At 38.2% G+C, this 25,113-nt stretch overlaps 1 protein-coding gene and 1 long non-coding RNA gene across 5 annotated transcripts in view; one reads left to right on the top strand and one right to left on the bottom strand.

The window, feature by feature from the left end:
• LOC140496988 (uncharacterized) overlaps positions 1 to 12,623 on the bottom strand; it is a 71,320-nt gene extending 58,697 nt beyond the window's left edge. For both annotated transcript variants that reach the window (XR_011964488.1, XR_011964489.1), the window contains exon 1: positions 12,537 to 12,623. This is a non-coding gene — a long non-coding RNA (uncharacterized lncRNA). The remainder of the gene's footprint in view (positions 1 to 12,536) is intronic.
• Positions 11,535 to 25,113, top strand: part of EPB41L4A (erythrocyte membrane protein band 4.1 like 4A) — a 201,601-nt gene continuing 188,022 nt past the window's right edge. For all 3 annotated transcript variants that reach the window (XM_072597431.1, XM_072597432.1, XM_072597430.1), the window contains exon 1: positions 11,535 to 12,922. In XM_072597431.1, coding sequence (XP_072453532.1) covers positions 12,824 to 12,922 — 99 coding nt within the window. In that variant the 5' untranslated portion in view covers positions 11,535 to 12,823. The remainder of the gene's footprint in view (positions 12,923 to 25,113) is intronic.

The following is a 25,113-nucleotide window of genomic DNA, read 5'->3' as shown; positions in this document are numbered from 1 at the left end:
TCCATCACAATCACATACCACAACTTGTTCAGCCATTCTCTACTTGATGGGCATCCCTTCAATCTCTAATTCTTTGCCCCCCAGAAAAGAGCTGCTATAAATACTTTTGTACATATAGGTCCTTTTCCTTTTTGTTTTTTATCTTTTTTAGCAATAGTATTGCTAGGTCAAAGGGTATGTATGGTTTTATAGCCCTTTAGGCATAGTTCCAAATTACTCTACAGAATGGTTGAATCAGTTCACAATTACACCAACAATGCATTAATGTCTCATTTTTCCCACATCCCCTCCAACATCTGTCATTACCTTTTCTGTCCTATTAGCCAATCTTCTAGATATGAGAATTGTATCAGAATTGTATCAGAATTGTTTTAATTTGTATTTCCCCAATCAATAGTGAGTTAGAGTATTTTTTCATATGGCTGTAGATAACTTTGATTACCTCCTCTGAAAACTGATCATACCCTTTGATCATTTATCAATTAGGGAATAGCTCTTATTTTTATAATAGAATACAGATTTTTTTTTTCACAAATGGGCTATCATGGGGGTTTTCAGTCTCTTGAGATGAGTGAAGAGAAAAAGGAGAGGTAGTAGTCTTCACATGGCAGCAGCACAACTGTGAGAAGTAGTAGCCAAAACATCAGATGCTCCCTCCCTTCTTCAAGATCACAAGAAGCAACATCTATACGGTGAAGCAGAGGGGTGTATTGGTTTATTTTATTTTTTTAAATTAAAGGATTCTTGCTACCTTAGTAAGGGAGCTGAGAGAACATCAGAGAAGGGGCACTGGTAGTCCCTATTCCACTATTGCTTTATATCTACTCAATCAACTGTGTTTTTAAAAATTATAATGACAGATTACATTTGCTAGATTTAATATTATTTCTCATAAACATCTGTGACTGACCATCTTCTCATATTGCTTAGTACCCCTTTATTTTGGCACAAGTCCACAAAAGAGCTCTAGGAGCCACACAAAACAGAGCCTTAGTGGATGTCTGGGAGGGCAGACACCAGTATATCTCAGAGATTTTTACTCTCTAATTGGGGCCATAAACATGAGCCATTTCATAACTAAAATTCTGAGGGCAATCACTATGAATACAGAACATATTTTATAAATATACTTCATAGACAAGAATCTGAGAGTAACCAGCTGTTATAAAAAAGGCAAAAACAAAAAACAGTCCCTGCTTTTAAGAAACTCTCTGTCTAATGGGGTAAACAACATGCAAACAACTATGTTCAAAAAAGATACACATGTATGTGCATATGACATAATATATATGTTGTGGGAAGAATGTTATTTGTTCTTTATCACTATTTGAACCTAGTTTTATGTGGCTAGAAAATTGTCCCAAAAGTTTACTATAAAGATCAGGGTAAAGAAAGGTAGATGGCATAGTGAATAGAGTGCTGGGCCTGGAGTCAGGAATCCAATCTCATTTATTGTGTGACCTTGTGTATCACTCAGGCAATTTTCACAGCAGGAAGGCAGCTATGACTATGCTGATGTAATTCTGAATCACAAAGTATAATAGATTCTCTACATAGAAGGTAGAAGAAAAAATTCAGGCACCAGAAAGACAAATCCCAACACCAGAAAGCCAAATCGGTCCTAGTAACCAAGAAGTCAATACACATTATCACTGTAGGGGACAAAGCCATTCCCAAACCTCTGCTGATTCCTCCCTGGGGCCTTTCCACTAACAAACACTCAAGAACCTACCTGTGCCTGCCTGACTGTCCTCTCTCCTGTACCCCCAACTGAGCTCACCAACTTCCTCCCAGTTCTGCTCCACCCTTCCTGTTGCACATGTTCAGCAAGCTCCTCCAACAACATGTGATTTAGTTTTCCATGTGATTTAAGCAGGTCATATGGGTCTATTAATGAATGGAAAAGATCTTCCCATTTAAATTATCATTACACCCTGGGCAAATCACTTAACTCTGTCTGAGGTTCTTCATCTGTAAAATGAGCTGGAAAAGAAAACGGCAAACCACTCTAGTAACTTTGCCAGGAAAATCCCAAATGGGGTGACAAAGAGTTAGGCATGACTGAAAGGAGTAAACAATGCCAATAAGAGGTCAGGCTAACCTCAGAGACCTCTAGGAAAGGTGGATAGCTATGCTTATATCCCTCCCAGGTCTTGTTTTGGGTGGATTCTCCAAATTTGAATACTTACACTATTCACCTGCTGATATACATCTCAAACTGTCTATTGCCTACTTGCTGCCAATCAGTAAAATGTCTATACATCCACTGCTGAACTTTATATAATATAACTTTACAAAGATTTGAGAGAGAGCCACACCTTTGTGGAAATAACCTGCTCTACAGATTAATGAGGTCCAGGAAAGGCTCTTTGCAGAAAATAGGACTTTAGCTCAGATTTGAAGAAAACCTAAGAAGCAGGGAGGTAGTGATGACAGAGGACATGCAGGAATAGGAGACAACCAATGTCTGGAGTTGGGTAATAAGATGTCTTATTAGAGAAACAGCAAGGAAACCAGTGTCATGGGGCTTAAGAAGACTGGAAAGGTGGAAAGGGGCCAAGTTACACAGGGTTTTAAAAGTCAGAGGATTTTATATTTGATCCTGGAAGTGATAGAGAGTCACTGGAATTTAATGAATGGGGATGGTGGTGTCAGTATTCCCACACCAAGACCATCCCTCTCTTTTTACTATTAGGAGACTAATAGCAAAGTCCAGAGCTAAGGCCCAGCAAGCAAGCTGTGCCCTGAGTTTGGCATTACAACAATCCTTTGCACTCATCCCCTGAATGAACTCACCCACAGCAAAATCCCAGAACTGTCTCACACCAGCCCCAGGTTGTCCCTGAGCTTAGACAAACACCTGCAGTACCTATGTTCTGGTCACGAAGCCCTTGAATCAAACTTGTCTCATTGTTGCTGTTACCCTTCATTGTCATGGCTATAGCTTACTGCACAGCCACTAGTATATGTATTGATATTTGCCCACACTAAAGTGGATCTCCTTCAAATCAGAGGAGGCCTCAGCACATGTCTGGTTTCCCTGCTCCAATAGAAGACAGCTTTTTGCTTAAGACCACTGTTACTTTTTGTTTTTTATTTTTAATTTTTCAGAGACAACTGTGGTTTTGATAATCTATGTGTACTCTTTGGTATTTTTAGAGTTAATAGTAGTTACAAAACCTCTGTGACTCTTTGGTCATTTGTTTTCTGAGTTGTCAGTGGGGATAGGGTGGTAGACTTGTGTTTTAGGAAGATAAATTTGATAGCTGGGTGAAGGATGGACTGGGATGAGAGTTGGCTATTTAGAAATCTTTAGTTATTAATGGCTCAGTGGACAGAGCACTGGGCCTGGAGTCAGAAAGACCTGAGTTCAAATCTGGCCTCAGAAACTTAGTAGCTGTGTGACCCTGCACATGTCACATATGTTAATATGTACTATGTGCCTCAGTTTCCTCATCTGTAAAATGAGTTGGAGAGGGAAATGACAATCCACTCAAGCATCTTTGCCAAGAAAACCCCAAATGAGATCACCAAAAATCAAATACAACTGACCAATAAACAGCATAATTTTGGAGAGAGTACTGTGGATTGAAACACAAAGTCAGAAATCAGGCTGTAGAGAGTGAAGAAAATGACAATAAAGGAAGACTACATACTTTTGGAGTTTAGCAACAAAAGGGAGGAAAGATATGGGGAGGTAGCTAAGGGGAATGAATGTATGAAGTGAAGATTTTTTGAGGATGGAGGAGACATGGGAGTGATTGCATTGATGTTTTTTCTTTGATAGTTTAATGGTGCCCATTACTGCTTCTCTTCCAAACATTTCCACTGTTAACCAAATAGTGGTTAGGAAATTTTTAGACCTTTATAGGAAATGTTTTGGAGGAAAGTTTCTCTAGTATGATTAGGCTTATGAATCTGTCAAGGGCATCCCCTTTCTCTCTGTCCCCCAGGCTTAAAACCTACTATTCACTATCTCTCATCCTTCCCCTCCTCTCACCCAATATGTTGCCAAATCCTGTCAGCTTCATCTTTACAAACAACTGTGTAAAGATAAGCTATATACAGGATAAATGAGAAATAATCAACAGAGGGAAAGCACTAGAACAAGGACAATCAGGAAAGACTTCCTATAGACAGTAGCACTTTAGGGGTAACTTGAAGGAAGCCAGGAAATCCAGGAAGTAGAGATGAAGATGGAAAGTATCTTAGACATGGGAGATAGCCAATGAAAGTTCCTGGAGTCAGGAGGTAGAGTGCCTTTTTAGAAAGATGAGGGGGAATTAGGTTCAAAATGACTGAATATCAAATAGCAGATTTATATTTGATCTTCAGGTAGATAAGGGTACACTGGGAGTGTATTGAGTAGAATGCATGACATAGTCGAACCTGTGCTTTAGATCAATCAATTTTGTGGCTAAGTAGAGGACAGATTAGAGAGGTAGGGACTTGTGACAGGCATAATACCTAACAAGACTATGGCAATAGTCAGGTATAAGGTGATGAGGACCTGCATCACAGTGGTGCAGTATAAGAGCAGAAAAGGTCATTGATTATCCAATTCACGAGCATCTCTTTTCTAGACATAAATTCCCCTGATGATTTCCTTTAGATGTACTTTAGGACAAACTCTAAGGGTTATCTAACCTATCATTTGGATAATAGGCACTCTTCATCCACTTTGTCTTTCTTGTATGGCATATAGGCTGAACTCTCTTGAGTGATTACAGACCGATGCATTCAATATAATGTAACCTATATATTGGAACACCTGGAGGAAAAACACCATCTATAGGAAATCGATTTGTGCTGCACATCCTCCATGACCTGTGCTGTCCAACTCCCTGTTGGTGTTTTTTCCCTTGAGAGAAAAGATAATACAAAATGAGTCAACAGGAGAATGTGTCCATCAGGATGAATCATTCATTTAGTCCTTCTGGTTTCTCCACTTGGAGAATGAATACTCCAAAATTTGATGACAACCCCATTGCAGTCAGTAACTAATTTCAAGCAATCTTTGGAGAGTACAATCCGAATTGGGGTGATATCACAGATTTATTAGACACTCTTTTATCCTCTGGAGAAAAAACTGCTTATTGAAGCAACAAATACACTAGTCATAGCAAAATAAACTTAGAGTCAGAGAGCTCAACTTAATCAGTCGATACAGAATCCCAACGGGATCCCAATCTTCCAGCTAACTATGCTAGACTTGCACAAGGCAGAGAAGCACTTATCAGAGGAATGAAGACATGTTCTGTCAGGCTAGATAATTGGAGTAGATTTCAGGAAACTACTGAAGGAAGGAGAGACCCTTTATTGATTTTATGATAGGCTCTGCAAAAGTGCTAAGTGATATGTAAGTTGGACCTAGTTAACCCTAGAGATGCAAGAATTCTCAATACTGCCTTTGTTAACCATTCTTTGCCTGACATTCGTTATTATTTTCAAAATAACTATCCTGGTTGGAATGAGAAAAATATCAGTGAAGTTAGGAGCATTGTTTTATATATTTATGTGAAAGATAAAAGAAGGAAATTAGAAAAAGTAAAATAATTTATATATTCCTGGTATAAATTATTTTACTTTTTCTAATTTCCTTTCCTTTTTCTGGTTCAATATTAGGAAAACTATCAGCACAATTGACCACATCAACACCAAACCAACAGAAATCATGACTATCTCAATAGATGCAGAAAAAGCCTTTGATAAAATATAGTACCCATTCCTACTAAAAACACTACAGAGCATAGGAATAAATGGAGCTTGCTGATATGAAATGATACGTAATAAAATGATGCTATGTAATGAGATGATAAGTAAAATTTATCTAAAACTATCAGCCAGCATTATCTATAATGATGACAAGTTAGAAGCCTTCCCAGTACAATCAGGGGTGAAGCAAGGATGCCCATTATTACCTCTATTATTTAATATTGTATTAGAATTGCTAACTATAGCAAAAAGAGAAGAAAAAGAAATTAAAGAAAATAGGCAATATGGGAACAAAACTATCTTCACAAATGATATGATGCTATACTTAGAAAATCAACTAAAAACCTACTTGAAATTATTAACAACTTTACCAAAGTTTCAGGATACAAAATAAACCCACATAAATCATCAGCATTTCTATATATTACCAACAAAGTCCAAAAGCAGGAGACAGAAAGAGAAATTCCATTTAAAATAACTATAGACAATATAAAATATCCATAAACTATATGAACACAACTATAAAACACTTTTCACACACACACAAAAAAAAAAAAAAGTTGGATCTAAACAATTGGAAAAATATTCATTGTCCATGGGTATGCTGAAGACAATATAATAAAAATGACAATTTTACCTAAATCAATCTATTTATACCAATCAAGCTATCAAAAAGTTATTTTACAGAGCCAGAAAAAAATAGTAACCAAATTCATCTGGAAAAACAAAAACTCAAGGATATCAAGGGAATCAATGAAAACAAAATGCAAAAGATGGTGCTCTAGCTATCCCAGATCTCAAACTGTATTATAAAGTGATAATGATCAAAATAATCTCATAACTGGCTAAGAAACAGAGTGGTCGATCAGTGGAATCAATTAGCTACAAATTACATTATAGTAAATGACCATAGTTATCTAGCATATGATAAACCCAAAGATCCAAGCTCTTGGAACAAAAATTCATTATTTGTCAGAATAGCAGAAACTAGGTATAGACCAGCCTCTCACACTGTATACTAAGATAAGGTCAATATGAATACATAAATTACACATAAAGTGTGATAGTGTAGGCAAATTAAAAAAACATGGAACAACTTATCTGTCAGATTTATGGAAAAGGGAAGAATTTTGCAACAAGTATCTCTGATAAAAACCTCATTTTTCACATGCATAGAGAACTGAGTCAAATTTATAAAAATACAAGTCATTCCCCAATTCATAAATGGTCAAAGGACATGAACTGGCAGTTTTCAGACAAAAAAAAAAATCAAAGATATCTATAGTCATATGAAAAATGTTCAAAATCACTATTGATTAGAGAAATGAAAATTAAAACAACCCTGAGGTACCTATCAAATTGGCTAATATGACAAAAAAAGAAAATGATAAATGTCAGAGGAGATGTGGGAAAACTGGGACACTAATGCACTGTTGGTGGAGTTGTGAACTGGTCTAACTATTCTGGAAAGCAAATTGGGACTATGCTCATAAGGCTATAAAACTGTGCATACCCTCTGATCCAGCAACACCACTGCTAGATCTACATCCCAAAGTCATTTTTTTAAAAAAAGGGAAAAGGATCTACTTGGGTTTTTATTGTTGTTGTTGCTGCTGTTTTCCCCAAAGCAATCGGGGTTAAATGACTTGCCCAGGATTGCACAAGTAGTCAAATGTTTGAGGCTAGATTTGAACTCAGGTCCTCCTGATTCCAGGGCCAGTGTTCTATCCACTATGCCACCTCACTGCCCAATTGGATCTATTTGTACAAAAATATTTATAGCAACTAATTTTGTGGTGACTAAGAACTGGAAATCAAAGGGATGTCCATCAATTGGGGAACGGCTAAACAAACTCTCGTATATGATTGTAATGAAATATTATTCTGGTATAAGTAATGACAAGCAAGATGATTTCAGAAAAACCTAGACTTGCAGGAACTGATGCATAACGAAGAGAGCAGAACCAGGAGAACACTGTACATAGTAACAGTAATATTGTTTGATGAAGAGCTGTGAATGACTTAGCTATTCTTAGCAATGCAATGATTCAAGACAATCCCAAAGGACTAATGATGAAGAATATAATCCACCTCCAGAGAAAGAACTGATATTGTTTGGATACAGACAAAAGCACACTACTTTCACTTGCTTCCTTTCAGTTTTTTCTTTTATTCAAGTCTTTTTGTACTAAATGACTAGTATGGAAACGTATATGTATAAGCTTTTTCTGATTGCTTACCATCACAATGAGTGGGGAGAGGAGAGAAGTAGGAAGGGATAGAATTTGGAATTCAAAACTTTAAATAAAAAATGTTTTTTAAAAGAAAAGTAAAACAAAATCAGAAACAAAACGTTTTTCCAATTGCCCCACCTCCAGTTCCTTACAATTCCAAAATGCAGAGGAATTAGGAACCTTTAGGAATGTTTTTATTGTAGCAGAAAGGGACACTTCACCAGAAAATATACACAGAAAAAAATGGGACCTAAGGAACAAAGGTGAATTTAATCCTTAACAGACCCAAACAAAGATTCCAAAAATTTCCAAGACCTACAGTGAATGTGGGGGTGGGTAGAGGTGGGGGATGGGGGAACAGTCTGATTCACAAAAAGATTTTTGTGTTTCCTGACCGTGATTATAATCTTAGTACCTGCCATCCCTGTCTTCACCTCCTCCTGCACTAATGAACCTTATGCTACTATTAAAATTGACATCAGAAGATAAGCCCCACAGGTCAGAAGGTGTCCAGCATGTTACTGGGGAAGAGCAGATGACAACTACAAATAATTTCAGAAAGTGAAGCAGCTGGACCAAAACCGAAAAGATGATCATCAGCTATGGATGTGTCTGGTGATGAAAGAAGAGTTCAATGCTGTTAAGGTCAGTATTACACAGGAACATGGAATGTAAGATCTATGAATCAAGGTAAGCTAGAGGTGATCAAACAGAAAATGGAAAGATTGAACATTGACATCTTGGGTATCAGTGAAATCAAACAGAGAGGAGAGTGCATGAATTTAATTCAAGTGATCATTATGTACTACTGCAGGCAAGAATAACTTAGAAGAAATGGAGTAGCCCTCATAATCAACAAAAGGGTGAGACGTACTGGGGTATAGTCTCAAAAATGACAGAATGATATCTGTTTGAATCCAAGGCAAACTGTTCAACATCACATACATACAAGTCTATGCTCCAACCGCTGATGCTGAAGAGGCCACAATTGATCAGTTTTATGAAGACCTATATCATCTTCTCTAAACAACATCCAAAGAAGCGGTCATATTCATCATAGGGAATTGGAATGTTAAAGCAAGAAATTAGAAAATAATTGGAATAACAGGAAAGTTTGGCCTTAGAGTACAAAATGAAGTAGGACAAAGACAATAGAGTTTTATCAAGGATCACTCAATGGTCATAATAAACATTTTTCCAACAACCCAAAAGGCAGTTCTATACATGGATATCACCAGATGGTCAATAGTTTCATTACTATTCTAGAAAAAAAAAACTAGCCAGTGTCAGGAAACTTCCAGTTTCCTTATTAATAGTAAATGTTGTTTCTTCTACAAGTAAGCTAGATATTTTCCGATTAAAGTATTTTCTAGGTTTTTTTGGTCTGCATGTTGTGGTGATCAATTTTTAACTTGGTTAAACTTCTGTAAAATTGTTATAATCATTGTCATTGTCATTTCTGTCATTCCTTCTGGCTTTTAATAAATCCTAGTTATTCACTCTCAGAAATATTTTATAGAGGGAAAAGTAGGCATAGAAGTAAGTAGTTTTTGACGTTCTTTATTTCTTTTTTCAGTGAAAGTATGATGATTTTAAAGTGTTCAGTAAATTTCCCCTTTCATCTGTCTTGAAAATCAGTTCCTCAACACTATTAAAACTGTCCTACCCAGTATACATCTCGCCTATGTATACCTGTGTAACCTAATTGTTCCTTCAAACTTTTTTTTCTATAATATCACTTCTACTTTTGACATAGCACATCAGAAACAGTTGTGTTAGATACCAAATATGTTTTCTCCATTGATGGAGAAAAAGTATAATCTTATAATTGCATACAACTTTTAATCGCACAGTTGATGGTAAAATACACCAGGTTTTGTTCTGATACTAAAATTAAATAAATCAAAATAAAGTCAACCAATCAATGAACCGGGATTTATTATGTACCTAATATGGGTCAGGTACTCTGCTAGGTACTAGGGATAGAAATTCAAAGAGAAGAAATAAGCCCTACTCACAAGGAACTTACATATTATTGAGGGGGAACAAAATGAACCTATATATGTACCTATGTATGTGTGTGCATGTTTGTTTATACGAAGCAAGTACAAGTTGGTGGGAATGGACCCTAACACTCGGAATGAAGAAGGGTTTCTTGTAAAAGATGCTCCCCTACATGAGTTACATCTTGAACGAAGTGTGGATAGTCACTATCATAAACTGTCATCTTGATCAAAGAACATTTTTTTCAGTGTTGAAGATCAAAACACAGTAGATAAGGATACATTATGCCATCCACATGTTGGAGAAAATTGGTATTTTTCTAAACTGAAAGAAAATGGTTTATTTTTTCTTGCTTTGTTTCTCTGTTACACAGTGGCTTTCCTCCACTGTATTTGCTCCATTCAATTAATTATTTAGGATAGAGAAAACTATACCCAAACTCACTCATTAGAAAGAAACTCTATCTTTGACCTAACCATGTGACTTTCTTAATTGTTTACTCTTTATTAGTTATTGAAAACAATGCTGCTCATTAAATTTCCTTCAATGACATAAATCATCATTATTAGAAATAAATATTACTTCTTCTGAGAATCACATTAGCATGAAAATTCTGCAATTCTATATCCTCTACTCTTTCCCCTACTGACGATGAAAATGAAGAAATTATAGGAATTTAAGGCATGTGACACTGAAACACAAAACCTTGAAAACAAATACCTAAAAAAAACAAGGACTTTAAGTTATGTTGTCTAGAGAAACTGTATATAATTGTTATATAGGTTTCTGATATGATTCTTATAGACATAGTACTTTGTAACAGAAAAACAATATTAAAAAAGTCAAATCTTACATTGTAAAGGTATAAAGCATGAACAAGTTTCGTTTATAGTGCCTATTTGTGCATCAGAATTTGGCAAAACTTATTCTCTTAACCAAGTGCCTACTGCATGGATCCAGGTTTTGCTTATAAATTTAAAATTGGGCAAGTTCACGGGAGTTGAGAAATGGAAGGTGGTTGACATTTTCAGACGACCATAGATCCCAAACAAAAGTTTGCAGTTTTATAATGCGTTTTTGGGATGATTTTCAGTTTTATGGGTCAAACGTTCCTAAACTAAGGTTAGGCCTTTTGTGGTAAGTCACTATTGCAAGGAAATGCTAAAAGTGGCAAAAGCTTCCATTATCGTTTTATTTCAATGCCTTTACATTCCAGACTGGCACTATTTGGCTAGGGAAATGTTAGAAGGCACATTTTTAAAATTCCTTCTATCTCCCCCCCCCCCCCCTTCCCCCCATTCACTCCCGTAAAGCTTTGATTATTTAACTCGCTTCCAACACGTCGGTTTTCATCTGTAAATTACACCTGTTCCAGCCTTTGCCCGATTCCCGGGACCCGCCAGGGGTCACTGCTGCTTCGGAGCTAGCGTGCCCGTGGGTCCAGGATTGTTGCTGGAAGCTGGAAGGGCGTGGAGCGCTGAGCTTTATTCACAGTGACCCTGCCCCTATGCTTTCCTCTAGCCTTGGCCGTCGGGAAACGGTCACCACCGAACAAGCGAGCGGACCTGGAACCCAGTTGGAGCACAGGTTTAGATGGGACCAGGCCGACCGACTCATCGCTCTCAGCTGCGCACTAGTCTGATCGCGAGCGACCACCCGCTCTCTTATTGTCCTCCGCTCCCAGCCAGGGCCTCTGGGGCTGCAAGAAGAACGACCCCAGGCTCGGATCCTGAGCTGCTCTTCCCAGCGGGAGGGCCCCCGACTCCCGGGATCGCCCCCATCTCGCCCGGGAGAGAACTTTCCCAGGAACTCGTGCGAGCCTCCAGCATTGCCCGCCGGCTGGTGCCCCCGCGCCTCCGGCTCTCGGGCCACCCCCCGGAGAAGCCGAGGGAGGAGGAAGGCTCTCTGGGGTCCCTCCCCGCCCCCGCACGGCCGCAGGTCTCCTCCCAGTGTCCAGGTCCGCGAGCTGGGGCCGACGTAGCGCCCGGGAGCTTTGCTCCTGCCCGGACGGAGCAGGTTGGCACGGGGCCATGCACTTGAGCTCCTCGGACCGACGACAAGCGTAGCTCCCCCCGCCCTTCGGCTCCGACAAGCCTCCCCAGCCCGTCACCTGAAAGCCTGCCCCGGACAAGCCGAGCGCGCACCTGAGCTGGGCCGCCTGCGCTGGCCCTTGGCCGCCTCCCTTTCTGGCGGAGGAGCTCGCGCAGACCCCGGGGTCCCCTACACTAAAGAAAGACGGGCCTCCCGTTCCCGCCCTCCATTCTCTGTCCCTAAGTGTGAGGTGAACCCACCCTGGCAGCTGGGCCGCCGCGGGGCGGGGCGGAAACCCGGAGCCCCAGCCCTGGCGGCCGAGGATGATGCGAGGGAGAGGAGGAGCCCGAGCCGCCCCGGGGGACACACTCACTTGGGCCAGGTGAACCCTTCCTAGCTGTCTGTCCTGAAGTGGAAGGAGAGAGGAGAGAAAGGGCAGCGAAGGGCTCCAGACTTAGCTTTCCTCCTCCCCGATTGCTCTGAGACATTTGTTTTTCCCAGGGTGGCAGAAGAGGCTTTTCTCACCCGTGCCCCCCAGCCCCTCCTCCTCACCCGACTTCGGAAGAGAGCTGCCGGAGACCCAGGCTGTGCCGGCACAGTCTGTCCAGTTCAGCTGAAGCTTCTGGATGCCCTCTTGACTTCTGACTCCCAAGGCGGGGGAGGACCTGACCAGTCCTTGGGGCCTTTCGTGGACTGAACTGGAAAATTCTCTCCGAGCTACGTGCCCCCTTTTCTGTTTCGGCCCCGGATAATCCAGATCCGAGGCTCGTAGCGAGGGGGGTGATTCGGTAGCCTGTCTCTGGTTTCTTTCTTTCCTCCAGCAGACGTCAAAAGCAGACATGGGCTGTTTCTGTGCCGTCCAGGAAGAGTTTTATTGCGAAGTTTTGCTCTTGGATGAGTCAAAGTTAATTCTCACTACCCAACAGCAAGGGATCAAGGTAAGCCGAGCAGGTTTTGTTTACCTTGCAGTTACCCCGGGCACTTGTCCTTAAAGGGTTTGTCTGGTGTGGAGCCCCAGAAGGGTAGGTGGGTGGGTGGTGGTAAATACTCGTTGGAAGTACGGTGTTGTGGGTGCTATTCTCCACAGCCTTCTGATGACCATATCAAGAAAGGTTTAATTTTAAATCTCGTTTCTAAGCTAGAAAAAAAATGATGGTGCAAACCCTGGATGACCAGTGAGTAGCAACCTATGAGAAATGCGAGGGGCATCCTGTAGTCTAAAGCTCACCCCCGCCCCCCAAAGGAACGGAATCGCGGGTGCATATTAGCATGCATCATATAGTATATATATGCTGAAGGCAGGACTTCTGAACTATTTTGTCATGGCTTCTTTCTCCGTGAATTTATTGTTTGACCTGCTAGTCATTCTCAGTAGTACACACTAGGTTGTTGTTAGTTTGTTGCCTGGGATACAAGTGTGGTAACCTAAGTATTGAACATACAAAAATATTAATCTTTCATCAAGTAATCTAATCCCTCCCACCCACACACCTCTAATAGTTACTATATGTGTGACCCTGGATCAGTCACTTAACTTCTGAATCTCCGTTTCCTCTGTAAAATAAGAGGTCCTGTACCACAAGGTTGTGTGTCAAGTGCGTGAATTCTTTGCTATTCTCAGACTGGTCTCCCCGTTTGTTTTAAGAGAGAAATAAAACTTTCCTTCTGTTGTACGTCATTGAAAGGCAACTATGATACAAGTAAAATTTATAAAACCCAGATGCACAAGGGACATAAACAGACCTATTTCATTAGTATTGATGAATCCTTATGGATGTCAGCTGTAAACTCTTGTACTTATTTATCTTTCTTGCGTCTTATAACGGTGCTTGTGAATAACTTTTTTAAAAGTTCAACAAATGCTAATTGCCTATGGTATGCTGTGCGTATTGAGCTGTGCTGGGTATTGTATGAGATGCTGGTCTTTTGGAGATCATATATAATCTAGGATATCATAGGATTTAGAACTTCCAGGGACCTTAAAAAGAATTTACTTTAATACCCTCCCCCACTGCTTTTACAGCTGAGAAAACTAAGGACCAGTGAGGTGAAGTGGTCTGCCCACAAAAGAATTAAGTAGAAGATCCAGGGATTTGAATTTAGGCTGCAGAATAGTTTAATAGAAAGAGCAGTGGATTTGGTGTGAAGGACCTAGGTTGCAAATCCCACTTCTGCCTGTCATTACCTATAAGACCTACAGAATTCACCTAACTCCTTATCCTAAAAATAAGGGAGTTGGATTATATGATCTCTAAGGTCCTTTCCAGACTTAAATCCTATTCTCCAAAACCATTACTTTTTTTTTAACTTCACGAATCTTACGTGACTCAGAATAAATGCTCATTTTCTCTTTCAGTTTTGAAACATCTAATAGGATGTCATTGTCTTGATAAAAGAACCACTCGTTTTTAATAGAACAGATCAACTCCTCTCAGAACTGTCTTCTGAAAAATCAAAATTTCAAGCTTTTAGAGCAGCACAGTTAGTCTTTGAATCTCAAGAAATCAATACTCTTTTCACAATGTGGAAAATGATTTCTAAATGCTAAACGTCTTAGCATGGATATTATCATTAAAAAGTGTGTAGGATTCAAATCTAACAGGTGTGAGGCTAATGCTGCTTTAAAAAGCTACAGTCCCTACTGAGATACCTCATTAAATTAACCCTTTCTTTGGCAGAAAATAATTTGAGAACATCTTGTCCCTTGTTGCTGTAGTGGCTAAAGTAAAGATAAAGGACACTATCTGGTGGAGTTTCTCTTGAATCCAATATAATAGATTTCCTTGGGTAGTAAAACCTCTTTTCTGCTTCAAAGAAGATCATGCCAATTGTACAGAAAAAGAAAACCTTGACTTGCCAGTATGGAAACTATATGGTCTATTGTATTGGCCTAACAAATACATAAACAAAATCAATAATCCTTTGTTGCTGAAAATGCCAGTGTTTTCTTATATTGTAAGGTTTAAAAAATTGGACTATCTGATCCAGAAACAATATGGACATTTTTCCAGTCTCAAATTTTCTAGTGCTTACTTTTTAAATTGCATATCTCATATGTGTATATGTCATGTTAGAAACACAGGGCTCTGATCTAATGTAATAATTTTGAAAAAGAAATATGAGTCTAATGCTGGATTTCATAATTCCTTTTAAAAACTTGATGGTGCTTATCTTGTACAGCAAAGAGTTTGAAAATTGGTTAGTGATTCAAAAGCAGTAAACTTTTTTGTAATGCTGTTGCAAAATTTGGATAGATGCCATATAGGTAAACAATAATTTAAGCAGGCTTTTGTTAGAAGTAATCACTTCTCAAAAGGCTTAGCCCATTTTAGTATCACAAAAGCATGTCACAATTATTCTGATGGGCATATGTTTAACACAAATGTCTGCTGAAATAAAACACACATTATATCACTGCCATGAAAAGCATTTACTAAGTACTTATCTATGTGTAGCATGTAATCTTTATGAAATATGTTTGTTTCCTATAGATTGACACATTTTCTTCAACTTCTCCCCTATTTTATTTTTTAAATAAGTTGTAGTTAATGTTTTTACTAGATTTAATTATTTATTGGCTGAATTTTAAAGTTTAAAGAAGCTAAGAATCATTATTGTAGTTTCCCAATACATAATTTGCATGATAAAATACGTAACTAACTGGCACTTTAAAGTATCTCATTTGAGCCTCATAAACTTCCTGGGAGGTAGATGCTATTATCATCTGTTTTTTACAGTTGAGGAAACTGAGGTAAACAAATTAAATGACTTGCTCAAGGATTCACAAAGCTAGTAAGTATCTGAGGCTGGATTTGAATTCCAGGCCCAGTCTGCTCTATCTACTACCTAGTTGCCTCAAAACCTCAACACCTTAATACTGTTGAACGATTATAATTCAGTAATTATAAGGCAAAGTAAAACTGGTGACTATATGAATTGATGCTTTATTTTCTGAATGAGAGTTGACAATTTTCAAAAGATTCCCAAATATTCAGTTTTGAAAAGGATCTACTTCTTATGGATAGGACAAAGACTAGCACTTGAATGAAAATTAGTAATATTTTTCCCTCAAAGAAGTGAATTTTAGTGACTTCTTGAATAGTCATTAAATAAATATGCTTACATCAAAGTAGTGATATATGGTCACTTAGATGCAAAGTCAAGGGCAGTAAGTGAAAACAAAGCAATTGAAAGAGAACTTTGTGAATTGTTCCACTGTCAGTGTTTTTTTTCCCCATAAAACTTGATTATTCACGTAGGGTTTAAATCAAGAATTGGTAGTACAAAATAAAAATGCAACAGTTTCTACCCTTATATTTTATCAGTAGTGACAGCATGTACATACATACATAATTTTACAAGTGAAATAGGGCTTGGACCTCTGGTTTTATTTTATTGGGAACCCCTGAGTGAGGAAATTTCCTCTTTAAAACTAGTTGACACTTTCTTTGCAATTTATAGTCTTAGAGAATTGCTTAAAGCATTAAAAGGTTAAATGACATGCCCAGGGTAATATTGCCATTATGTGTCAATGCTCAGTGTTGAATCCCAGTTTTCCTGGCAGGCTTTTTATCCATTGCAGTACCCTACTTCTCATGGAAAACAATCAATCAATATACATTTATTAATTAATTTTTTATGTGCATGGCACTTTGCTAAGCAAATGCAAAAAGATATAAAAAGAGGGAAAGATAGTTCCCTCCCTTAAGGCACTTAGAATCTTTTAAGGGAGGCCACATGCAATTAAATATATACAAAGCAAGCTATATGCTGCATAAATAGGAAATAAGTAACCGAGGGAAGGTGCTAGAATTAAGAAGGTTTAGGAATAGCTTCCGGTAAAAGATGAGATTTTAAATGGGAGTTAAAGGAAGCCAGGGAGGTCAGTAAGCAAAGTTGAAGAGGGAAAGTGTTCCAGACTTTGGGACACAGAGAAAATACCAAAAGTTAAGAAGTGGAGTATCTTGTCATGGAACAACCAGGAGGCCAGTGTCACTGGATTGAAGAATATTTGTCAAGTAGTAAAGTGTAAGAAGACAGGAAAGGTAGGAGAAAGTTAGGTAATGAAGAGCTTTGAATACTAAAAAGAATATTTTATATTTGAGCTTAGAGAAAATAGGGAGCCACTGGAGTTAACAAGTAGGGGGATGACATGGTTAGATCTATGCTTTAGGAAAAATACTTTGTTAACTGGATGGCGGTTGGATTGGAGTAGGGAGAGATTTGAGGCAAGCAGACACATGAGCAGGCTATTGTAGTCCAGGTGTGAGGTGATGAAGGGTCTGTAGTAGAATAGTGGCAGTATTAGATGAGAGAAGGGAGCATATTTGAGAGATGTGCAGTGGTGAAATCGACAGGTCTTGGCAACAAATTGTATATGGTGGGCAAATATAGTGGAGTCCAGAATAACTCCCAGGTTGTAAGCTGGAAGGAGTGGGAATGTGGGGTTGTCCTCTACAGTAATTGCAGGGGGCGTGGAGAGTGGATTAGGGAGAAAAATAATAAGTTCTCTTTTGGACATGTTGAGTTCAATATGTCTACTGAACATCCAATTTGAGACATCTGAAAGGCAGTTGGAGATACAGGTTTGGCGATTAGCAGAGTTGGGGGCAGAATAAGTAGATTTGATAATCATTAGTGTAGAGATAGTAATTCAGTCCATGGAAGCTGATGAGATCACCAAGTGAAGTAGTTCTGAGGGAGAAGAGGGTCCAGGACAGAACACTAAGGGATGCCTATGGTTAGAGGGTGTGATCCCTGTAAAGAATCCAGCAAAGAAGACTGAAAAGGAGAGATCAGATATGTAGGAGGAGAACCAGGAGAGAGTGATGTCCAGAAAACCTAGGGAGAAGAGAATATCAAGGAAGAGAGAGTGATCAGCAGTGTCAAAGACTGCATTCAGGTGAAGGAGAATGAAGATTGAGAAAAAGCCATTGAATTTGGCAACTAAGAAACCATTGGTGACTTTGGAGAGAGCAGTTTTGGTTGAAAAAATAGTGTTGGAATCTGGATTGTAAAGGGTTAAGAAGAAAGTGAGAGGTGAGAAAGTGGAAGCACCTATTGTATATGGCCTTTTGAAGGAGTTTAGCTACAAAGGGCAGAAGAGATAAAGGAAGACAGGGACAGAAAGATCAAGTGAGGGTTTTTTCAGTATGGCAGAGAAATAACATGTCTGTAGGCAGTAGGAGGAGTAGGGACTCAGGGAGAAATTGAAAATAAGTGATAGAATGGGAATGATAGAGAGCAATCTGTTGGAAGACATAGAATGGAATGAGATCACTTGAAGATACAGAGGTAGCCTTGGTATACAGTATGGCCACTTCATATGATATAGGGATAAAAGAGGTGTGGTAGAAGGTGATAGGAAATAAGGAAGAGGAGAGAATTAATCCAAGCTATTTTTTTAATTGAGTGGGGAGGGAGGGAGAAAGAAAGGGTACCAGAAGCTAAGGGATGAAGAAGAAAAGGACATATCATTCATGTATGGGGAGAAAGAGTGCAAAAGGCACAAATATGGGGGATGGAATGTCTAGTGTGAGACACAAGAAGAAGGGATCATTTGGGCTAGACTGTAAAGTGTATGAAGAGAATTAACATATAGTAAAGCTGAACCTGTAGATTATGACCAGGTTGTGACGAGTTTGAAATACCATATATGGGAGTTTCTATTTGATGTTAGAAGTCATCAAGAACTGTTGTATTTTATTGAATTGGAACAGTGACATATTGGACAAAGATAATTCTCATATTTTTGAAAATATATAATCTTGATTTGTCCTTTCACCAAACCACTAATTAAATACACATAGAGGTACAAGCACTTTTAATAATCCTAGAAAATGTCATAAAATAAATTTCTACAAAAAAAATTATATTTTGCCATTGATTTGTTTTGAAATTGAGAATATTTTCTTGGAAAAACACTTTATTCTAGAGACATAGTAGCCTTTTATTTAGTTAATCCAGAATTTCAGTATTGTAAGGGACAGCTGGAATTTTTCCTTGCATCATCTAAATGAAGTCATTGACTCTGGGGTCAAGAAAAACACATAGAATTCTTTTTCTACATGAGATCTTTTTCGATAGTTTAACACCACCTATCCTTTCCCAATCCCTCTTCTATTTTGCATGTTAAGCATCCACACTCCTTTCAAATCAATCATTCAATAAATATTTATTAAGTTCCTACTATGTGCCAGGAACTGTTCTAAACCCTGGAGATACAAAAAGAGCCAAAAGACAGCCCCTGCCCTCAAGGCGCTTACAGTCTAATGATAATTCTTAAGGGATAAGGATTCTAGGCTTTTCACCATCCTGGTCATCTGGCTGTTCTCCATGTTATCAGTGCTCTTTTTAAACTGTGGTGAAAACTAGTTGAAATCAGCACTTAAAGAGGGACTGTCTGTCACCTTCTTCCTGAAAGCTCTACTCTAACTGCAGCACACACTTTTATCAACTTGTTTGGAGAGCTTGTGACTCTCTCATCTTGTACATTTATTATTTGAATGATGTTAGATTTTACATTTGTGCCTCTTGGTTTCATGTTAATAGATTAATCCTATGTTCTAGCCCAGTGGACTCCAAATTTTTTGATCAGGTACCCCTGTCAGTGAAATAATTTTCAGTGTGTACCCAAATAGAGGTACATTTACTTATTTATAAATATTCTATATACTAAAGTGCTAACAATTACCAGCAATTATGTATACTATAACAGGAAATTTAAAAGCATGAGATAAAGATGAAATAATTGTTTATTGTAGAGTCAATAGGGAGCCACTAGAGTTTACTGAGTAGGAAATAATTCAGTTTGAATTGTTTTAGAATCTGAATATCAGCTGGCAGGATAAAGCACTGGACACTGAGGTCCTTTCTCAAGGTAAGCTGCCAAGCATTCAAACTATACTCCAATGGGATGGCCATGTTCTTTGAACAAATAAATGTATGCCTGCCTGAAAGACTCTTTTATGGAGAACTCAAACAAGCCAAGCACTAACAGAGTGGTCAGAAGAAGCAATACAAGTACTCTTTTGAGGTCTCTCTGAAAAACTTTGGAATTGATTGTGTGACATGGGAGACACTAGAAAAGGACCATTCAGCATGGCACACTTCATCAAAGAATGTGCTGTGCTGTATAAGCAAAGCAGAATTGAAGTAACTTAAAAGGAACATGAGATGTGCAAATTTAGAGAATCTACCCCAAATGTTCATATGGACTCTTTGTGCCCAACCATGATAGAACATTCTGAGTTCATATTGGTCTGATCAGCCATAGTTTGACATACTGTAATGTGACCCTAACATAGTGATGCCATTTTGGTCTTCTTCTGAGAGCAAAGGACAATAACCAACTACATGCTCAGTCTTGCATTTTAGGGAAATTATTTTTGCTGCTGTCTAGAGAATGGATTAGGGGTAGAGAAAGATCAGTTAGAAGGCTATTACCATAGTTCATGCTAGTAAGGTGGTGGTTGTGTGAATCAAGAGAAGATGACACATATGAGAAATTGATCCTGTGGGTGTAGAAATGACAAGATGTGAGTAAGAGTGAGGAGTTAATGATAAAACTAAAGTTAGGCACCTAAGTGATTAGAAGGCTGAAAGTGCCTTCAGTGATGAAAGGGAAATTCAGAAAAGGGGTAGGTTTAGGAGGAGAAGATAATGTTATGAGATCTGCTGTAGAAATTGACACCTGTCTTTGTTCATCCTCTACAACTCGTCTCACTGAAAATGAAAATGGTAGTCTTATAGGATGAATAAAGTTCTCACTCTATGAGTTCAGAACCCACCCTATGGGGAAGGTTATAAGTACAACAGGGAGTGTGGAGTGATTTTGTCTGCATAGCTGCTGGTGCTACAGTTAGTTAATTATAACTGCTCATAGGGGCCAGATACCCACTTGAGAAAGGAACAGTTTGAGAGCATGCATGGTCACCGAGGGAATGGGTGGGGAAAGAGGAATATTGGGTGATAGTAGATTGGTTTTTGTAAGGAGGGTAGCATGAGATTCTTCTTTTCACCCCTCTAACAGATGGATCACCACACATCCCTTGAGCTCAAGGGTGGGCCCTCTAGGGGACTGGAACCTCCACTTGGTATATGACTATTCTAGTCTATCAAGTTTTTTCTGGATCCTGAATCCATCATCCAATGCATTCACTGCCCTGCTCAGGTTTATGATATGTACAAATTTGATAAACATGCCATCTTTTTTTTTTTAAATCCAAGTCATTGATAAAATTGTTAAACCATATAGCACAGCTCCTTGGACATTCCCCTGGAGAACTCCTTCCAAGTCAACTTTGGGACTGGACATTCAACCACTTAGAAATCCATTTAACTTTATTATCTAGGCTACATCTCTTTTTTTTTTCTACGTGGATAGTATGAGACATTATCAAATGCTTTGCTAATCTATAACATTCTCTGCTTTATTAATCCTATCAAAAGAGAAAATGAAATTAGTTTGACATAGTCTGTTCTTAAGGAAAAGCATGTTTCCCCCCCAATGAATGACTTAATAATCACCATTTTCTTTGCAAAAAGTCCACTGACTTTTCCTTTGATATTCTAGAATTTTGCCTAGAAGTCAGATTTATCATTCTATTCTTTACAAAGAATAATCTATAAAGAGTCTACAGATTCTTCTCTCTCTCTTTTCTTTCAAAAGCAGGACATTTATACTTTCATTCTATAGTACCTCTCCCATTCTTTAAGAACTTTGAAAGATCACTGTAAGGATGATTTCCGAAAAACCTGAATTTACATAAACTGATGCAGAGTGAAATGAGCAGAACCAGGAGAACATTGTATACAGTAACAGCAATGTTTTGTGATAAATAACTGTGAATGACATAGTTAATCCCAACAAACAATGATCCAAGACAGTTCCAAAGGATTCATGATGAAAAATGTTATCTGACTCCAGAGAGAGAACTGATATATGAATACAGACTGAAACACACTATATTCTCCTTTCCTCCCTCCCTCCCTTCCTCTTTCTCTCTCTCCCCCTCCTTCTTTTGAGTTTTCTTCCATATGGAAATATGTTTTACATGATTATGCATGAGGAGGGATGGAGAAAGGCATAGAATTTGAAACTCAAAACCAGAAAAAGAAAGAATGTTAAAATTGTTTTTACATTTAACTAGGGGAAAAAAATAAATATTTTTAAAAGTAAGAAAGAAAAGTCACTGCAAGTAATTCAACACCTTTCACTAGCTCATTTGTTTGGTTTTGATTCCATCAAAATCATGCTTTCCCCACCCCACCCTACACCCCCACCTCCAGGATAAGCTCATCACCAGGAAACATCATCATGGAGATTGCTTCACCTTTGCTACTGCCTTCAGCTGTCTGTGTCCCTGTGATGGAAAGACTGGTTGTTGCTGTTGAGGATGGAGCAAAAGAACTTCTTACAAAAGCCTCAGTTTGGGCAGCTAGGTAGATAGAGCACCAGAACAGGAGTCAGGAAGACCTAAGTTCAAATCTGACCTCAGACACTTACTAGTTATAGGACCCTGGATAAGTGAGGAATAGGACTGTATCTGTTTTTCTTATTTGTATCTCTAATGCTTAGCACAGTGCCTGGCACATACTAGGTACTTAATAAATGTTTATTGTATTGTGTGGTAAGAATTATGTATCTACCAGTCACTTAAGTAACTGAGATGTAGTTCATCTAGGTCCGGTGGCTTAAATTCATTAAAAGAATATAATTAAATATAGAGAAAATAATGTTCAAAGTAAGGCACAGAGTAAAAACATAAAATTAGATAATACACATCACTTAGATTCGATTTACCTGGGTGGCCCATATAGTCTTTGTGTTTGATATGGGCTTTTAATGCAGGAAGTCCTCTATACATTGCCTTTAGGTTTAGCCCTATTCCAAGCAAGTATTTTTCCTTAAAACCAAAGTTTATATGCCCAAAGGGCTATAAAAATGTGCATACCCTTTGACCTAGCAATATTGCCTCTAGGGCTATATCCCAAAGAGATCATAAAAATGAGAAAATGATCCACATGTACAAAAATATTTATAGCAGCTCTTTTTGTGGTGGCCTAGAACTGGAAATCAAGGGGATGCCCATTAATTGGGGAAGTGCCTAACAAGTTGTGGTATCTGAATGTAATGGAATACTATTGTGCTATAAGAAAGGATAAACAGGCAGACTTCAGAAAAACCTGGACATATATGAACTGATGTTGAGTGAAGTGAGTAGAACCAGGAGAGAACATTGTATTTGTGCAAAGACTAACTTTGATAGACTTAGCTCTTCTCAGCAATGCATGGTTCTAAGAGAACTCCAAAGAGCTCTTAATGGAAAATGCTATCTACATCCAGAGAAAGAATCATGAAGTCAGAACACAGAATGAAGCAGACTATTTTCTCCTTTGTTATGTTTTGTTTTTCTCATCGTTTCTCCCATTTATTTTAATTCTTCTATGCAACATGAGTAATGTGAAAATGTGTTTAATAGGAATGTATGTGTAGAACCCATATAAGATTGCATGTCATCTTGAGGAGGGAGAGGGGAGAAAGGGGGCAGAAAATTTGGAATTTATGGAAGTGATTGTTGAAAACTGAAAATAAATAAATTAATAAATTTGGGGAAAATAAATTAATAATTTTGTGGAAAGTTTACATAAGGTGAAAGCCTTTGGTGATCAAGTGTTATAAAAACTTTTATGTATTTGTTTTCTGCTTTATATCAGTTGTTTATTCAGGTATGGGTTTCTGTTAAGGCTGAGGTTGAGTTCTTTATACTTTAAGATATGTTTTCTCTGTTTTAAAAAAAATTGGTGGGGTATCCTTTGTAGATTCTTTATAGGAGGGCGGAAGTGGGGAACCTGCAGCCTCTAGTCCATACGTTGCCCTCTAGGATTCAGTCAAAGGGCCTCACTTGAGGACCTAGAGGGCCACATGTGGCCTCAAAGTGGCAGGTTCCTCACCCCTGTTGTAGGGGAAAATGGCAGTAAGATACATTAGGATATAGCCTTGAACCTTTTCTGTGGGCCATCTAGGTTAGTAAGATTTTTAAGGAACAAAGAATTTAACATAGCTTGATTATGAATTACCTAGTTTTCAAATTTACTGTCACAAATGTGTAATAGATTATTAATTTCTTCAGTATCTTTACAGATGAAACTAGCAAACTTTAGTTCTCTAAAGAATAACGGTGTAGTAAAGAACCACTGAGACATTTGCTTTTCCCCCTAGATGCACTGAACTGAATTAATGAAACCAGCAAGCCAGAAACTCCTTTACTTTTAGATAAAATTGTCTCAGCCCAAGATTTGTGAAATAATATTGTTGTTAAGTCATTTCCAGAAATTTAAGGGAATGAAAATTTCCTATTACAAGCTTAAAGAAAGAGCATTATTTGTTTCTTTTTATGTAAATTAGAAATTGGTTTAAACTTTATATAGTAGAGGATAGCAATTTTCATGAGGCATAGCAAGGGTATGGTGGGAAAAAAGATTCTCCTGAATTTGGAATCATAGGTATACAGGCTTTGACTCCCATCTATTTGGAGTCCCAGGACCTACATGACCTTGGACAAGCATTGCACTGTGAATAAAATATCTACAGTATAACTAGTATAACTGTTAGAATCAGAAAGAACACCATATCAAATTTGATGAGAAATGAATATGTGGAACTACTGTCAAAGAAGTAATCCACAGAAAATGTCTTATTTTTAGATCCTTTGCCAGTTTTCTGCTATTTTCACATCTCGATTGGGCAGAAGATATGGTGCTACAGGAAATGATCACATGCTATGCCATTAAATAGCTTATTAGATGTTTTTATCTGTTAAAAAAAGAGTAAAAAATCTTGGCACTATAAATATTAATCAGATGAGGTCAGGTCAGAACCAAAAAAAAAAAATCAGATCTTTTTTTCCTTCTTTCTTCTACTCTCAAATAGGTATTTATGTTTATGAATCACAACTTCAGAGTTGGAAGTCCCATAGTGGTCTTCTAATATAACCCCTTTCATCTTTTAAAAGAGGAAAAAAGGTCCAGTTACGCTAAATGACTTGCCGAAGGCCACATCCTCTATTGAGGATGACATTGCCTTGTCATGGCCAAAAGGCTTGTCTAGCTCAATGAAACCACGAAC

This window comes from Notamacropus eugenii, chromosome 3, assembly GCF_028372415.1.
Source record: "Notamacropus eugenii isolate mMacEug1 chromosome 3, mMacEug1.pri_v2, whole genome shotgun sequence".
NCBI lineage: Eukaryota > Metazoa > Chordata > Mammalia > Diprotodontia > Macropodidae > Notamacropus > Notamacropus eugenii.
This window is presented reverse-complemented; position numbering and strand designations above follow the sequence as displayed.